This window comes from Rhea americana, unplaced genomic scaffold (assembly GCF_003343005.1).
Source record: "Rhea americana isolate MKP2758 unplaced genomic scaffold, rheAme1 scaffold_26, whole genome shotgun sequence".
Taxonomy (NCBI): Eukaryota; Metazoa; Chordata; class Aves; order Rheiformes; family Rheidae; genus Rhea; species Rhea americana.
In genome coordinates, this window is record NW_028186379.1 from 1,792,543 (window position 1) to 1,807,580 (window position 15,038).

Sequence of the window (15,038 nt, forward strand, 5' to 3'; positions counted from 1 at the left end):
CAACTCTGATGAGGAAAAAAAAAATAMTAAATCCAAAGCATCCTGATCTTTCTGAGGGGGGGTGGGGAAAACAAAACAAAACTCCCCCATTCCAAAAATCCAAACACACACATATTTCAGTGTAGTATGCTTGTGCTCCTGTATTTAAACAGGTAATAGGAACAGTTATCTACTTCACTTACGGGAATTACAGTTCTGCTTTTCTGAAGATACCATTCTGACCCTCACTTCCTGATACAAAATTGACAACCTTCTTATAAAATCTGAAAAATGCTGGGTAACCAAAAGCAGTTAATAGGCTGAAATAACATAGGTTTTGGAGCAAGTGCAGCTCTTAAATTGGGCTATAGCATGCAGTCAGGAGTAGGGCTGAGCTGGCACAGGCCCTGTGGAAAAAATGTGAATTCTGAGGTGAGGAAAAAAGGAAACTAGCAGCATCAGAGTACCCAAAAGGCAAAGATGCAGCCTTGCTGTGCCCCACAATGGGACAAAATATCTTTTTCTTTTCAGCCAACAAAAGGTCATTATAAATTTCTAGGGTAATAATATTTTTCAATATATCAAGATGGACAAAATTCAAGTCATGGGCATTTTTTCTGTTTTGCGGAACTACAGACAAGGAAAATAAATTTCAATACAGGGTCAGCACAAGTGCAGTAATAAATTTTTCTCTTCAGTTTCAGTCTGGGGGACACTCAAAAGAGAATTTAAACTAAAAATCTAACATAAAGCTAGAAGTTCCATGGCAGTGCTCAGAGTGATGTGTTGTTCATAACTGAGCTAGATTCCTAGTATTACCAACTACAAAGTGGAGAGRCAGTTTCATGTTTTTATTTCATTAAAGAAATGATGTTTACAGAAAYGCACGAGTTACCTGATTAAACATATACAGAACTCTAGTCACATCATTTGCATACTGGCACTTAGAGTAGTCCTCTTCTGCCCAGTATCCTCCCCTATCACATCTGCGCCAAGCTCTTCTTTCATCTTGTGAATTGCCAGGATATATCCCACTGCCAGCAGAGTAACGTGTACACAGCAGGTATGCAGTGATGCCTGCCAGCGTTCTAGGCCACCTGGGGAGTCAAAAGCAGGGAAGAAAAGACATTTACATGACAAGTAAATAAAAAGATTAAGCACTGCAACATGAAATAAAAGAGACACTCAATACTAAGCATCTCTAAATTATTTAAAGGGCCACCTTCGCTAGCCTTCAGAACTTTCAAGCTGTTTGTATTTGAATGCTGTTAACAAAATGAGTTCTAATGCTGGCATGTTTCTTCCCGTTCTTTCACGGGGTTGCAGATGAAGGAGAAAAAAGGTGTTCCTATACGTACTAGAAAGTTTGACTTTTTTTTTTTTAACATAAAAGAAGGCAGCTTACTTCATGAACATTTCCTGATTAAAGCTTTTTAAAGTTATTAAATATACTATAGCAAGTAGCAAGCCCTACAGTATTTCTACTTGTCCTATTCACATACACCAATRCAACTTTCAAGTGACTTTGTTCACACTGATACTAAACTACAGATACGAAAATATTATATTCAAAGTAATTAAGAAACAGCAGTAGTAGTACAACCATTATGACAGATTTTGCATCAAATATCATATCAAATAGAAAATAATTTTAATGTGAAAAGAAAGTGTTCATCATGCTAAAAAAGGAAGTAGGAAAAAATTCCTTTAGGATGAAGTTTTCAGCTTTTAGTGATACAGAGCCAAGCATTTTAAAGAAAACTTTTTAATATTCTCAATTTTCTCTTCTGTAATTATACTATACATTTTCTCTATATAAATATATTAACAGATAGAAATGAAATAATGAATAATAAATACAGAAAATTAAACTGCAATATACCTCAGTGCACTGATTATTCATGACATCAAAACTGATTCAAAAGAAATACAAGAATAAAAAGAAAACACCTGAATTTAGCTACAGTTTTGAGGAGAGGAGGACACTGACAAGGAATGCCAATTAGTCTGCCTCTCCCTCCTTCATATCCCCCATAAGATATGAACCTTCAATATTTAAATCATTCTGAACATCAATACGTAAAATTTACCACAAAACACATACAATACAGAATGTTAAATACTTCGAATTCAACATAAAAGTTTTAACTAAATTAAGAACTAAATATAGCTTCATTTGATCACTGCAGGCTTTCTGTACCATAACCAGGTGAGGGCAAACCAAGCCCTTTTAAACAACGTTAAGAATTGACGTACACTTTTTCTTCAGCCTGAAGAATTCCAAAGGCCTTTACACAGAGCTATTGTCCCCAAAAACTGAAAGAGCCACACAAAGGATCCTGACACATAACACTGATTTAAGTGTTTTGTGTTTTTATTTATTTATTTATTTATTTATTTATTTATTTATTTATTTATTTTTAATCTGGACAGTGTTTCAGTAAGTGGCGATTTATCCACTACTACAATTTAAATTAGAAGCAGCTTAGGACATACCTAAATTTTGGAAGGAAAAAAACAATAAAAAAAAAAAGGAACATTTCTGTGTTTGAAGGAAGATGGAATGAACATCTTGAAGGATGTTCCACCTTAGGAAGCTAAAATTTAGGTAATATTAACATGAAAAGAGAAACTGAATGAGTCTCAGTCAGTTCCAATTTTCTGAATTGTTTTGAATGCACCATCAGTTTAGTAGCTTACAAATGATATTGGAATTTATCACAGTTCTCTCAAGGAAAGGAAAAATTCTAGGGATGGTTTTTGAGCAAGACAAGAGGCTACAGTTTTCAACTACATTAACTGATGCAAGAAGATTAACCTCCTGTGGTATACTGAAAGCCTTCTCTATCTCAAATTCCTATCTGTTCCTAATCAGCTCCAGCAGACCACTTAGAGCATCTTCAGTAGTGGAAGACAGACTTATTTCAGGTACTTTGGCAAAGATGACTTAGGTTTGGGCAAAACAACAAGCAACTCATAAAAAGGTAACTTCTTGCCTTCTTGAACTGCACAGGTTATGGCATAACCATAAAAGAACTCAAAGTCAGTAAAGGAATCTAATGGAATAAACTAGACAGTAATTACAACAGATCAAAACAGCAGAGATAACTCCCTAAATCTTAYTGCCTATTACCACAGCTTTGGCATTACAAATCAATTCTCCGCATTTTCTCCATGGAGTTAAGAAATGGAGAACTATTATTATGATCATCACCAAAAATACTGAATACCAGAAGAGATGAAAGATGATGGTTCTGGTCTTGTAGCAGAGCTTCACCCAGCCTAGCAAATACACACTTCTATTCACAGCCTCAGAAGCAGTGACTTGTTTTTGTTCAGAAATTAACAGAAATGTCACCATTCACCCTTTATCGGGAAGGAAGGCTTATACCAGAACTGGTGGTGGTGGACAGAAAGTTAAAAGAAAAACAAAACAAACAAACAACAAAAGAATCAGAACAGTTTTAAAATGCCAGCAATTGCATACAGGTATCCTGGAAAATGTAAAACAGTTCAAAGAATAAACGTGTTTTCTAATGRTAGTGCGAGCTATTTACTATCCTTTCTCTTGTAGAGAAGAGCAACAACAGGAGGAGGGGGGAGGAAACAAGCTTCCTTAGAAAAAAATCCCAGTGGCTTTGGCGAGTTGCTGCAGTCACAGTAATGWGCTTAATGTGACATTACATCCGATCTAGAAAGCTAACAAATACACTGCTGGATCACATCTGGCCAACTCCAATCAGTGCCAAAACAACTTGGACAGATCTGTTCTGAAGGGTGGAGTGGACACAGTACAAACCAACCCAGAACGTAAGCATACAAACCAATCAGAACATGCAAACTCTTACCCAAGTCTCTGAAATTCCTATATGGATAATCAGAACATGGTTTGATTAACACAGACTTTGGAAAAACAGCTACAAACTACTTCCAATCTCCAACTTCATATGGATACAAAAAACAAGAAAATGAAGCAAGGAAGAAAACAGGCAGATAAGGACAATTAATACATCAGATGGCACAACTACTGGAAGATGTGCAGCCCCACAATGCATCCAAAACTCGGCTTCCAAAATGTGGCAAGAGTCAGATTTTCAGATTTCCAGAAACAATGATATTAAAATTTAAAATACTCCATTTCMTTGACCAAAACAATTTTCTAAACATTCATTTTTTTAGGGGAGGGGGAAGGAGTAAGTTTCCACCTCATCAACTACACCACTTAGAAAGGATATCTGTTTTCAAAGATAATTTTCTGAAAAATGTATTTCTCCAAAGTATTTTAAGTTACAGTGTGGCCAGGTCAATTTTAATTGAACATGCTATATTACAGATGGAGCGCCACATGACCTTGGGATAAAGTCTGTGGTTCTCCCAAATGTTATATGGCATAAACTCCAGGACCTGATAAGTAGTATCACTGAAAAATGGCATGTGCAATTCCTTTCCTCACTTTTCACTCCCAATTCTAAAACATTAGAGAAAGAAACCAAAGTGAAAAACATTTTTTTTTTCTGCAACAGTTTTTCATTATAACAGTTCTTATCAGATAGAATTSCTAAGGTTTAGATCATCAGAAGCCAACAAGCAGAAAAAATTTAGAGTTTCAGTATAATACTAATTCAGTAGTCATTATTAGGTGATCACAAGATTATCTCCTCTCCTTGCTCTTCTCTCCAATTCCCCTATTTTCTTAATYGACCTCTTTCCCTTTTTTCACTGTCCCCTTTTCTCCTGCACTTACTTCATTCCTTYTCCTAAACGGCATTTTATCATCTTCTACCATGAACTTCTTAAAAGGATACTAACAACTTCAGATAGTCATATAACCAGTGCCTTKTGTTTCCTAACAAAATTAAATACCTACAGAAATAAAATGGATATATTACTAGCCTAAAATTTAGAAAACTTTCCACTAAACCTGAGTGATTTAAAACTCCTAGTCTTCCTGCCATAATTTCACATACACAAACACCACAAATGACCRCAACTACTAAAGAAAGCACCTCTACTTTCCCATGTCCCTTATCCTCTTTCCTGTCCCATTCACAATACTCCTTGTGCTAGGGCAAGTTTCTTTGCAGCCCAGTAGTGAAGCAGTCAAAGAACTGATCCCACGTTTCCCTAATTCTATTTTTGCTGAGTGTTAACCCAGACCCTTCTCTAGCACGGACTATTTCTTCTTAACACCTGTATGAGATGAGGTACTCTGCACTTCCCCGAAGCCCTAGAGGGCATTCCTGCAGCACTCTCTGTAAGGTAAAATGAATTGCAATTCTCATCACAAACGAAGACTATGTAAGCTTGGCTGCACTCTTCATTTCTCATAAACCTAAGCTCTGATGTCTTTCACTGTTTACCCAATTGCTAACAGAAGTGCAAATTCAGAATGTATTAGCACTCTTATTTTACCACTGTTTATAATTAGGTCCTTAAAATTTATCATATATACATGAGAGGAGACAGCTGTGGGGAAAAAGATGGTTCATTTACATTTAAGTAGTGTAATTTCATTTGAGGAGAAAAAAGCTAGACCATGAGCTTTCCTTCATGCATATTAACTATTTTGAAAGCATTTATTTCTTTAAATCAACATTAACTTTCAGCAACAATAAATGAATTTTTATATCATAATTTCATTAACTTACACTTACTACAGTATTTTTATTATTATAGCTCAGTAATTCTCCTCTAAATTCAACATGACAATTACAGTCTTAAGATTAAGCCCYGTGGGTAAGAGTTTACAAAAGAATAATTCTTATATTCAAGATAGAGTTCTATCAAYCATCAGGATAAAATTATTCCAAATACAAGAGTTGAAAGATTTACAGGTTAGGATGTATTTTACATTTAATCACAGACTGTACCTTATTCAAGGATATTATTCAAATAAGACTTCAAAGAATAACCAAATTAAAAAAAAATCCAAGATTAAGACATTTTTGACCTACTTTTTTTAAACTCATACCAAACTACCATTACTGACACAAAGCAACTTCCTTCTTAACTACACTTAGGTATCATCTCCAATGGGATAAAACCTAGATGTCAGTTTTAAAATAGCTTCTAAGTTGAAATGACTAGYCAGTTCCAATTGAAAAAACTATAAAACCAAATTCACCTAGGATCATTTACAGCCATCTGCTCAAAACCATTTTCTCACCAGTCAAAGCCTGAATTCCATATGGTCTCAAAAGGTGAAAAATTACTCTTTAGTATTACTCTACRTAATCTACAAATGGGAGTCTGTTATAGTAAACTCAGACACAGTGAACCTTTTGATCAAAACTGAACRTTTCCTGAAATCTTACTTCTTTCCACTGAATTAGAGGGGGAAAAAAACTATTACACCGAACAATCACTGAACACCACAGGTTAATTTAATGGAAAACACTTTCAAATAAGCTTCCACCATCTGTTTTCACCTCTAATGGCGAATCAAAGAAGAACAATTCACACTTGTAACATAAGAAATATGTAAGTGATTTAAATAGACGTACATCRTCTTTGATGAATACTGCATGCATCTGTGACTTTCTTCACCTTTTCTCTTAAATAGGAAGTTCTCATTTCCTGATRTAATGCTCATTCCTGGAGCAGTAACCACTGCAGTGAAAGAGGCGGATATGCTTCTCATAAATAAATCATTGCAGTGTAAAAGCAAAGCTTTTCAGGAATTCTAGATTGCCTCTGTGGAGCAAATGATCTTACCACCTCTTGCCTTATTACTCCCCAGACACTAGCTACCTCTTTTCTCAAACTGTCCAACTGATGAACACGAAGATGACAAACTTGTAACAAATGTTCTCAGCCAGGTCTTTACCTGAATTTTTGCTACAACCTGGAAACGGTCTTTCGCATTTGAAAGTTTGTCTTCTCTCGCCACAACAAACTATGTCCTGGCAACACTATTTTATTTCAAGAAATGAAAAGTAAATTAAAGATTAATGGTTTGAGATTATCTATACAGAAAGAAAAAAACTTTAAAGAATCCTAATGCACACAGGGAAAGAAAAAAAAAGTTGGCAGAAGTAAACAAAAAAGCAAACAAAAGGCCGACATACCCAAGCAGCATATGAAAATGGAACATACAACCGGATAAAAGCAGTTATTAAAAAAAAAATCCTACCAACTGTAACAAGAACATATGCTAACAACATACACTAATTCTCAGCAGATACTACTGCAGGGAGGTACAACACAGAGTAGTTATAAAGCGAATTACCTTACTTATAGAGAATCTATACAGAAGCTATCTGTTACAGCTGGCACCTCCAGGAGTAACGTGTTGTTAGTGACCAGCAGCAGAAAGATCAGAAAAGGGAAAACAGGTGAAGAGATAAGAATAAAAGACAAAACACTCTGCAACATCCAACACTACAGAATATCAGAGCTGCTGCTACAGTCTCAACCATCATAAATGGAAACAGCATTCATATTATTTACTGTAATAACAAGAGGAAAAAGAATACATTTTATGAGTCAGTGATTTTACTGTATGAGAGCAGGAGAGCTTTAAAAGTAGAATGGTAACCTGGTGGAGAAGCCCAAACCGGTATGCGTTCTAAAGCTTATTTGTAAGTCATCTAAAAAGTATTATTCTATCCCATTAATTTCATTTATACGTTTCAGAAAAATATAACTTATTTTCCATCTCTTCCAAAGGTGTTGGATAAAAAGCGCAAAGTTTAGGATTTCACGGTATACTGTGCACTTATTTCAACACATACTAGTTTAACACAACTAAAACACTGTTATATAGCATTTACAAAAGAACACCCAAGCAGATGCCTTTTAAGCATAATAATTTAGAGGAGGCAGAGAGTATACGTTAGGCAGACATTTTTACCTCCTTTAAAACAAAATTGATGTTACCAACCTGAAATCTCCTTTATTGTTCACAACCCTCTCTGGAGGGCAGTACTGTGCAGAACTTTCTAATACCACAATGTCTACTGTCCTTGTATTATTTCCACGTCTGGTTTGTACATGGCACCCCCAATTTCCTGTAGAGCCAGCCTGAATGTTTGAGATTGTCAGTGCACTGGGTAAATTAAAAAATAAATAAATAAAAATCACCAGTCTTGCAACAAAATATTATATAAGCTTYTACCAGGAGATGAATACAGGACAAAAAGACAATGGAAGATGCAAACAATTACATAAAACTGTAAATGACCTATAAAACTCAGAGCTATTTATAAATCAATAAACTGTAAGTAACAAGAAAATATTCAGACTCAATTATGTCAATAAATAACAGAAAAACAATAGCAAAGGGAAAAAATAGTTTCTTGACTTCAGAAAGAAAAGCTGAGAAGTTCAAATTCCCCCAAATGTTATCACCATTCTTCAATTCAAAAATTCTGAACAGTTGTTGTGGAAATGCCAAACTAAAATAACTCCGAAAATGCAAAGTTTGTGGTAAGTCAAGTACCCTAATTTTCTTAGCACATTGAAAGAATACAGGATCATTCTAGAGATGCCAAATGAGGCAAAAAAAAATGCTGCATGTGGAAGCACCACTATTAACCTCTGCTGGAGAATTTCAGTACTGTCAATCAGGGCATACTCAAAGGGAAGAGGAAAGAATTATGTGACTAGTTCACTTAACAGCCTTGTTKTTGTAATTTTAATGTTCTAAGAGAACTATGCTCGTAAACTATCATTTTCTTTTATGTGAACCACATTTGGTAATTCTTTACACAGGAACTGTCTGGTCAAACAGTAGTAATTACTCCTCTAACAATTAACAATAGTGATCAAAACAAGATATTTTAAGAGATGATGTGTGAAATTACAAACCACTTCCTCACTAGGTAAATTTCTGTCCATGTAGGACTGTACGTACATTCACCCAGTGAGGATAAGAGGAACCTATTTGACATTGAAAGGGTTACTAAATCAGATTCAGCAAGAAATGAGTGATGGGAAATACAGGTTCTCTTTAAGGATTCACCTTGCAATCAGTGAGCAGTTATGAATCATATTTTTTTCAACAAAAATACCCTGGGACTCATCAGTTTCAACTATTTTTCCATCCTGATACCACAGTACTTGCATGTCTTGATCAATATATGAAGCCATACATTGGAAGGGTAGACTATCTCCTTCAAAGACAACCTGACGGTGAGATGGTGTCATATAGAAAGATGGTAATTCAAGAGGWGGTTCTAGAATTCATGAAATAAAAACAATTAATAGCCAGAAACTGTTACAAGCACATTCATCAAAAGAGGAGAAAACAGCACTAACTGGATATCAACTATTGATATAACCTTTTGCCAGCTAAAGCTCACATTTACATAAAATTACATTGATGCATCAGATCCTGGTAATACAAATTCTTGGAAAATCCTTTTTCAAGCTGTTTTCCTTTAGCATAATAAATTTCAAAAGTGAAAATTAAACTGCAGTGAGAAATAAAAAGCCCCCGTAAACTCTTACTTTTATTTCTTCATTGTATCTCAGTATTACTATTAAAAAAATGTATATTTTATTATTTTGCCAGGAAGAATAACCCTAAAAACAAAGTAGTTAAGTTGATAAAGCTTTCATCAAAATAAGAGCCCATTGCTAGCAATCTCTAATACGTAGAAGTTTGAAAAACAATCTTTGTCAAGTCTTGCCATGGCAGCTTATGAGGTTGTTATCCCTTCTCCTTATGTTTACTACTCTCTCTTTGCAGGATATTCTTTTCTACTGTTAGAGCATAACTAACTAATGTTTATGCCTCAGATTAAAAAAAAAAAAGTTCAGCTAAAGCACTGGCAGCATGACCGAGTTTCTCACGAGTTTTCTATTCCTGCTTATAGCTCTGAATCAGATAACTGATCAGGACACAGGGAAACCATTACACTCTGCCCACCCCTTTTATTTCCTTTGGAAACCAGTCAGCAAAAGAAACAAAAATAACCTGAAGACCTTTTCACTTCAAAAACTTGGAATAAATTTATGTCAGAGAGCTACACTTTGGAAACAAGGAAAAAAGTCATCAATTTCCCATTCCTAATTTTAGACAAAAATCCCTTAAAACAAGGTTTAGCAAGCAACAGTGTTTAACCCCAAAGCATGTTACTCATGGTTAGTTTCTACATTAGAATGTTCAATCCTAATATCTACAACAAACAATTTTATTTCCAAGAACAAACAACATTGGTTCAGGACTAAAGATCAGCCTTGGAAAAAGAATCATTATAATTACTTTCATTTAAATGCTAAATTTCAGAGAAACACACACACACACACACAACACTTTTCACAACAAATAGTAACAGAATAAAGAATGCATTAGAAAATAAGTACTGTATGTCAGAAATGCTTACCACAGGTCAAAAGCTCCTGCTTAATACCAGTTACTGTTTGGGACTGAAGTGATTTGGGATAGGCACATTTAGTTTCACGTACAGTTATATTTCTTTCTTTTAACCACTGATGCATCCACAATATGTTACAATCACAAAGAAGGTAATCAGTCTGAAATTCTCTGCAACATAAAATGGGTATTCACAACAATAAAATACAATGCACAAAGTTCTGAAAACCTTCTAAAGAGCCTTAAGAGTGCCTATCACAGTCACACAATTCATTAACAAAAGGTCAGACTTAATACACAAGCATGACCTACAACACATTAAAAGAGCATGCTCTGCATATTAYCGTCTCAGAAGTTTACACATCCCAAGAAAAGGATTTCTGATTGTAAATATGAAGAGTGCCTAATATCTGTATATGAAATATTTTTTAATATTTTCTTTAATGGAGAGAGTTTATGCTACTTAAGTGAGCAGTAACAAGCAATAGTTTGAACATACAGAACATACACCTCCTTGACAAAAGGTTATTTTAGCACTTAAATGCTTTAACAGTAAAATCTATAGGAATATAAAAACATCTTATCACCTATTTCCCTTATGAGAGCCACTACTCATACCCTCTCCGTGACAGTTTTATTCCATGCTATATGAAAATGATATAGGATTTTAATTGATTCATAAAATCTACGCAATTTAACACTTTCTACTAAAACTATATACCAAATCCCCCATAAAAATGTCTGTCGCAGTCAGCAAAATTAAAGGATAACATTAATATTTTATCTGTTTAGATGCAGTTAAAATGCAAAGGTCCTTGTGCCTACATTGTTTTTACCTCTATTAAAAAATATAATTTACTATTAATATATTTCTTTTCACAAATGTCTAGAGGATAATGTCACATCACAGGCGGAGTACTTCAAACAATTAACATTCTTTAAATGAGTGATCTGAAACTCTAYTTGGTCTTTGTTCACAGGATCCTAAATACACACATATTTTAAAATAGACAACACTTACACTCAGGTTCTCATTAGACCTATGATGTTCTGCAGAGCAGTATTTTTGTATACAATTAATACACTAGGAATAACAAATTATGAGCAGTTATCAGGAGCTGGGRGAAAGGAGAAATCCTTTACCTTTATAAACAAGAAACTAACTCAACACCAAAGCCTGGAGAAATCAGAACGTTCTGGAAAGTCCCAGTATGGCAAGCCAACAATCATGACAGTGATGAAAAATGTAAATTGATAAACAGTACTGATAATTTTTCATTTATTTCCTTCCTTACACAGGATTACAGTTCATATGAAATTAAAAGAGCAAGAAAAAAAGAAAGTGGTTGATGTGTACCTGCTGTTACGTGCAACAGAAATACATTCTTCTTCAAAAAGTAAGTTTTCCTTAAAAGTATTTGTTCCCTTTATTAAAAATGCAATGTTTAAAATGATATTTAAATACAGTAAATAAGCAGTACATACAGAGTAAAATTTTCTGAAGTTTTGATGCTGGTAAAGCTCTATTCTCTGAGTTGCATAAATAGCACATTTGGAACAAAGTTACTCAACTGCTCATGCAAACATTTGTATCTACATTTCCCACACACCTACTCAAATAAAGAAACAATTCTGATGTAATGTTTAAAAATACAAATTTTTAAATTTGTAAATTGTAAAATATAGTTTTGTAATGTAATATTATCAAGTGAGAGTATTGACAWTAATGTGGGAAACTATCCTTCACAATCTGGCATACTATGGGTATTTTGATTTGGCCATTTTTTAGTTTCAAACAAAGGGTTATTCCTAGAAGACTGAAACATGTTTCATGATTATAATTTTTATAAATGTCTTGTGAAGAACACAAATGATCGTGTAAATTAAAACAAGAAGTGACAGCTACTTACAGAGACTTCAGTGAACCAAGATGATCAAATGTTCCCTGTGTAAGTGTAGAAAACAGATTTCCAGAAAGATTTCTAAAAGAAAAATATAATCATTTGAATCTCTTGTTCTAGCAACTAACATCTGGAATTAACCTATTAACTTAGTAAGTTCCCTTTTCAAAACAGCATTATTTTAAAATATACAGTATACAATTAGCAGGACAGTGTCTTAGTCTGTAAGGCTTCAAATACTGTATCAAGTCTGATAGCCTAGCAAAAATTCCCGAAACAAGTTCCCCAATACCTCCCTTCTAGCTGAAAAATTTAAAATTGGAAATAAGGACTCAAAGTAAATATTTTACTTTTACTTAAAGCAACAATAACACATTTGGTATATGCTTCAAGAAATATAAAATTAGCTTCACTGTAGACAGATAACTGAGGTGTTATTATTAACAAACTATAAAAAGTAATGTTTAGATATAGCAGAATATTTTAGGAAACCATTTCTACATCTCATGATCTCTAAAAAGGGAAAGCATTGCATAAGCAACATAATTACGGTAAAGAAATTTTCCATAATCTTAGAGGTTACTCTGTTAGTGTAAATGAAGAACTACAGTATGTAAAAAATCCAGCAAAAGACAGTCATACTGGCACTGCAGTAGAAGATATAAATATTTACAGCCCGTATAATCCCAAAATATTTTTCTAGGAAAATATTCTGACCAATCCATCACTTTCTTTTCCGCTACACATTCTAAGAACCTGGCAGACAGTGCAATGAATAGAATTTTGGTTGCAATCCCCTCCCCCCCCCTCCTTTTTTTTTTTCTAAATGAGCTTGCTATTGAGTAACAAACTACAACCTGTGCAATGCTCCATGTCTTTTAAGTATATACCTAAAACTAAGTAAATATACTCCCACTGAAACAAAGCAACTTACATAAGAATAATACTTAAGTRAAATAATATAAAGTTATACTTACAATCTAACAAGACTTACAAGTCCTCTAAATATATCTGCATTCAGACAGCCTATTCTGTTGTTAGTTAAGTCTCTACAAAAAGGGAAAAGTAAAATTAGAATAAATTGTTTCATTTCAAWGTGACACACAGTCTACAGATTGAAGTACTTCAACTAATACTCATGTGTAAAAAATTACATCATATCTTTTTAAAGCAACATCAAAAGATGCTGCTGTGTGGGTGCACACATGCGCACACAKACACGAGTCCCTATTCTCACTAAGCCAAAGAATATCCACACCATTAATGCATTTATTTCATATAAATATGATCTCTTCTACCATGGCACATATCATGGCAGAACACATWTAAAATAGAGGTCTTAAAATCAAACTGCCAAAAAGCTTTAAAGGTGTAAAAATTAAACTTCCAAGTAATATAGATCCAGATTCAGCCTTCAGCTTGAATTCTGAGGTTTTCAAAAGTTTAATTACAAACAAAATTTCCTTTTAAGTGAGTTGGATCATCTGACCAGTAACAAACAAATATAAAGACCCGAAGATTTAAGAAGGAAAGCTGCATGCTGACTGAAGGTCTGGAGGAAAAAAAAAAAAAAAAAAAAAAAAAAATCTGTCACTCAGAATCTGCCCTGATACTTTGGAAATCTGAGGAGAGAAAAAAATAAGTAAGAGAAAACAAAAGAATGTCTGTCATGCTCAGATCTTGTTTTTCAAGTTTCATCAGGGTCAGAATTTTCAGTCAAGGCATAAATCCCCCTAAAATGCGCTAATGGAAATGCTGACACAACTTTCAATAAAGCAGCAGTTAGCACTTATCTAGAGACTCTGTGTTCTCCTACAGTGTTTTGAGAAACAAAAACAGTGAAGTTAACGTTTAACAAAGCAACACTGCATGACAGCAAATCATCATTCAATCGGTAATGTCTCAAGTGACCACAACAGGGAAAGATGACAAGAATACAAAACAAGGAACAACCTGCTGAAGGGACATGCCTACCAGGCTTCCTGGGACCAATCAAGAGATTGCCAAGCCAACAGCAGTTGACATTCTTCCATCTTAAGATGGAGAGCAGGAATATGAACTTCTACATCAACAGTTTGGCAACGATTCCTCTGTTATATTTATCCAAATTTTAAAGAAATAGGAGTTGAATTGTCTTTAAGAATTTCCAGAACCTTAAGACAAACCCATGCATTTTTTTTTTTTTTTTTTTAAACCAACTAGCTAGGCATACTACTTACAGTCTTTTTAGAGATGAAAGCCCCATAAAAGCTCCTGGATTTATAGTACTAATGAGGTTGTTCTTAAGGTCCCTGTGGAGAAAAATTAAGACATATTTATCACAAACTGACCTTTCATATACAGACATACACATACAAACATACAAAGATATATCTAACCTGTTCCAACTTCCTTGGAAATGACATATACAATCCCCACATTTTACTTTTTCTAACAAAGACTTCCAAATTTTGAAATATATTGGTTGCATTTTGTTCTTAATCAGGAAGCGGAATATAAACACGTATCCCTTTAAATGTTCCATCAATTCTTAGCAAACAAAAGGGTATATAGTCAACAATATTCTACTGTCAGAAGAGATCAGAGCTGCTCAGAGTATATTATATTTGCTCATTAAACTATCCAATGCTGCTTAGTCCAGCATCTAATTTTGTTACTTTAGTGTTGCCCAATATCTAAAAAGCAGCAAATAAARATCCTAAAAATGCAGCACAAAGATACAACACTGAAAGCTTCCAAGAAAAGATAACCAACATTGCTGAAAGATAACCAATCTTACTGGCACAGAATCAAAGTCCTGGCTGAGAAACCCAAATAAAGCTGGTGGAGAGGGAAAAAAA

At 34.2% G+C, this 15,038-nt stretch overlaps 1 protein-coding gene across 1 annotated transcript in view; it reads right to left on the minus strand.

The window, feature by feature from the left end:
• Positions 1 to 15,038, minus strand: part of ADGRA3 (adhesion G protein-coupled receptor A3) — a 41,703-nt gene that overhangs the window by 17,186 nt on the left and 9,479 nt on the right. Inside the window, exons 3-9 of the mRNA XM_085307619.1 lie at positions 14,418 to 14,489; positions 13,176 to 13,247; positions 12,208 to 12,279; positions 10,308 to 10,468; positions 8,942 to 9,155; positions 7,862 to 8,026; positions 875 to 1,076 (exon numbers count right to left, since the gene is read on the minus strand). Of these exons, the coding sequence (XP_085163745.1) occupies positions 875 to 1,076; positions 7,862 to 8,026; positions 8,942 to 9,155; positions 10,308 to 10,468; positions 12,208 to 12,279; positions 13,176 to 13,247; positions 14,418 to 14,489 (958 nt within the window). The remainder of the gene's footprint in view (positions 1 to 874; positions 1,077 to 7,861; positions 8,027 to 8,941; positions 9,156 to 10,307; positions 10,469 to 12,207; positions 12,280 to 13,175; positions 13,248 to 14,417; positions 14,490 to 15,038) is intronic.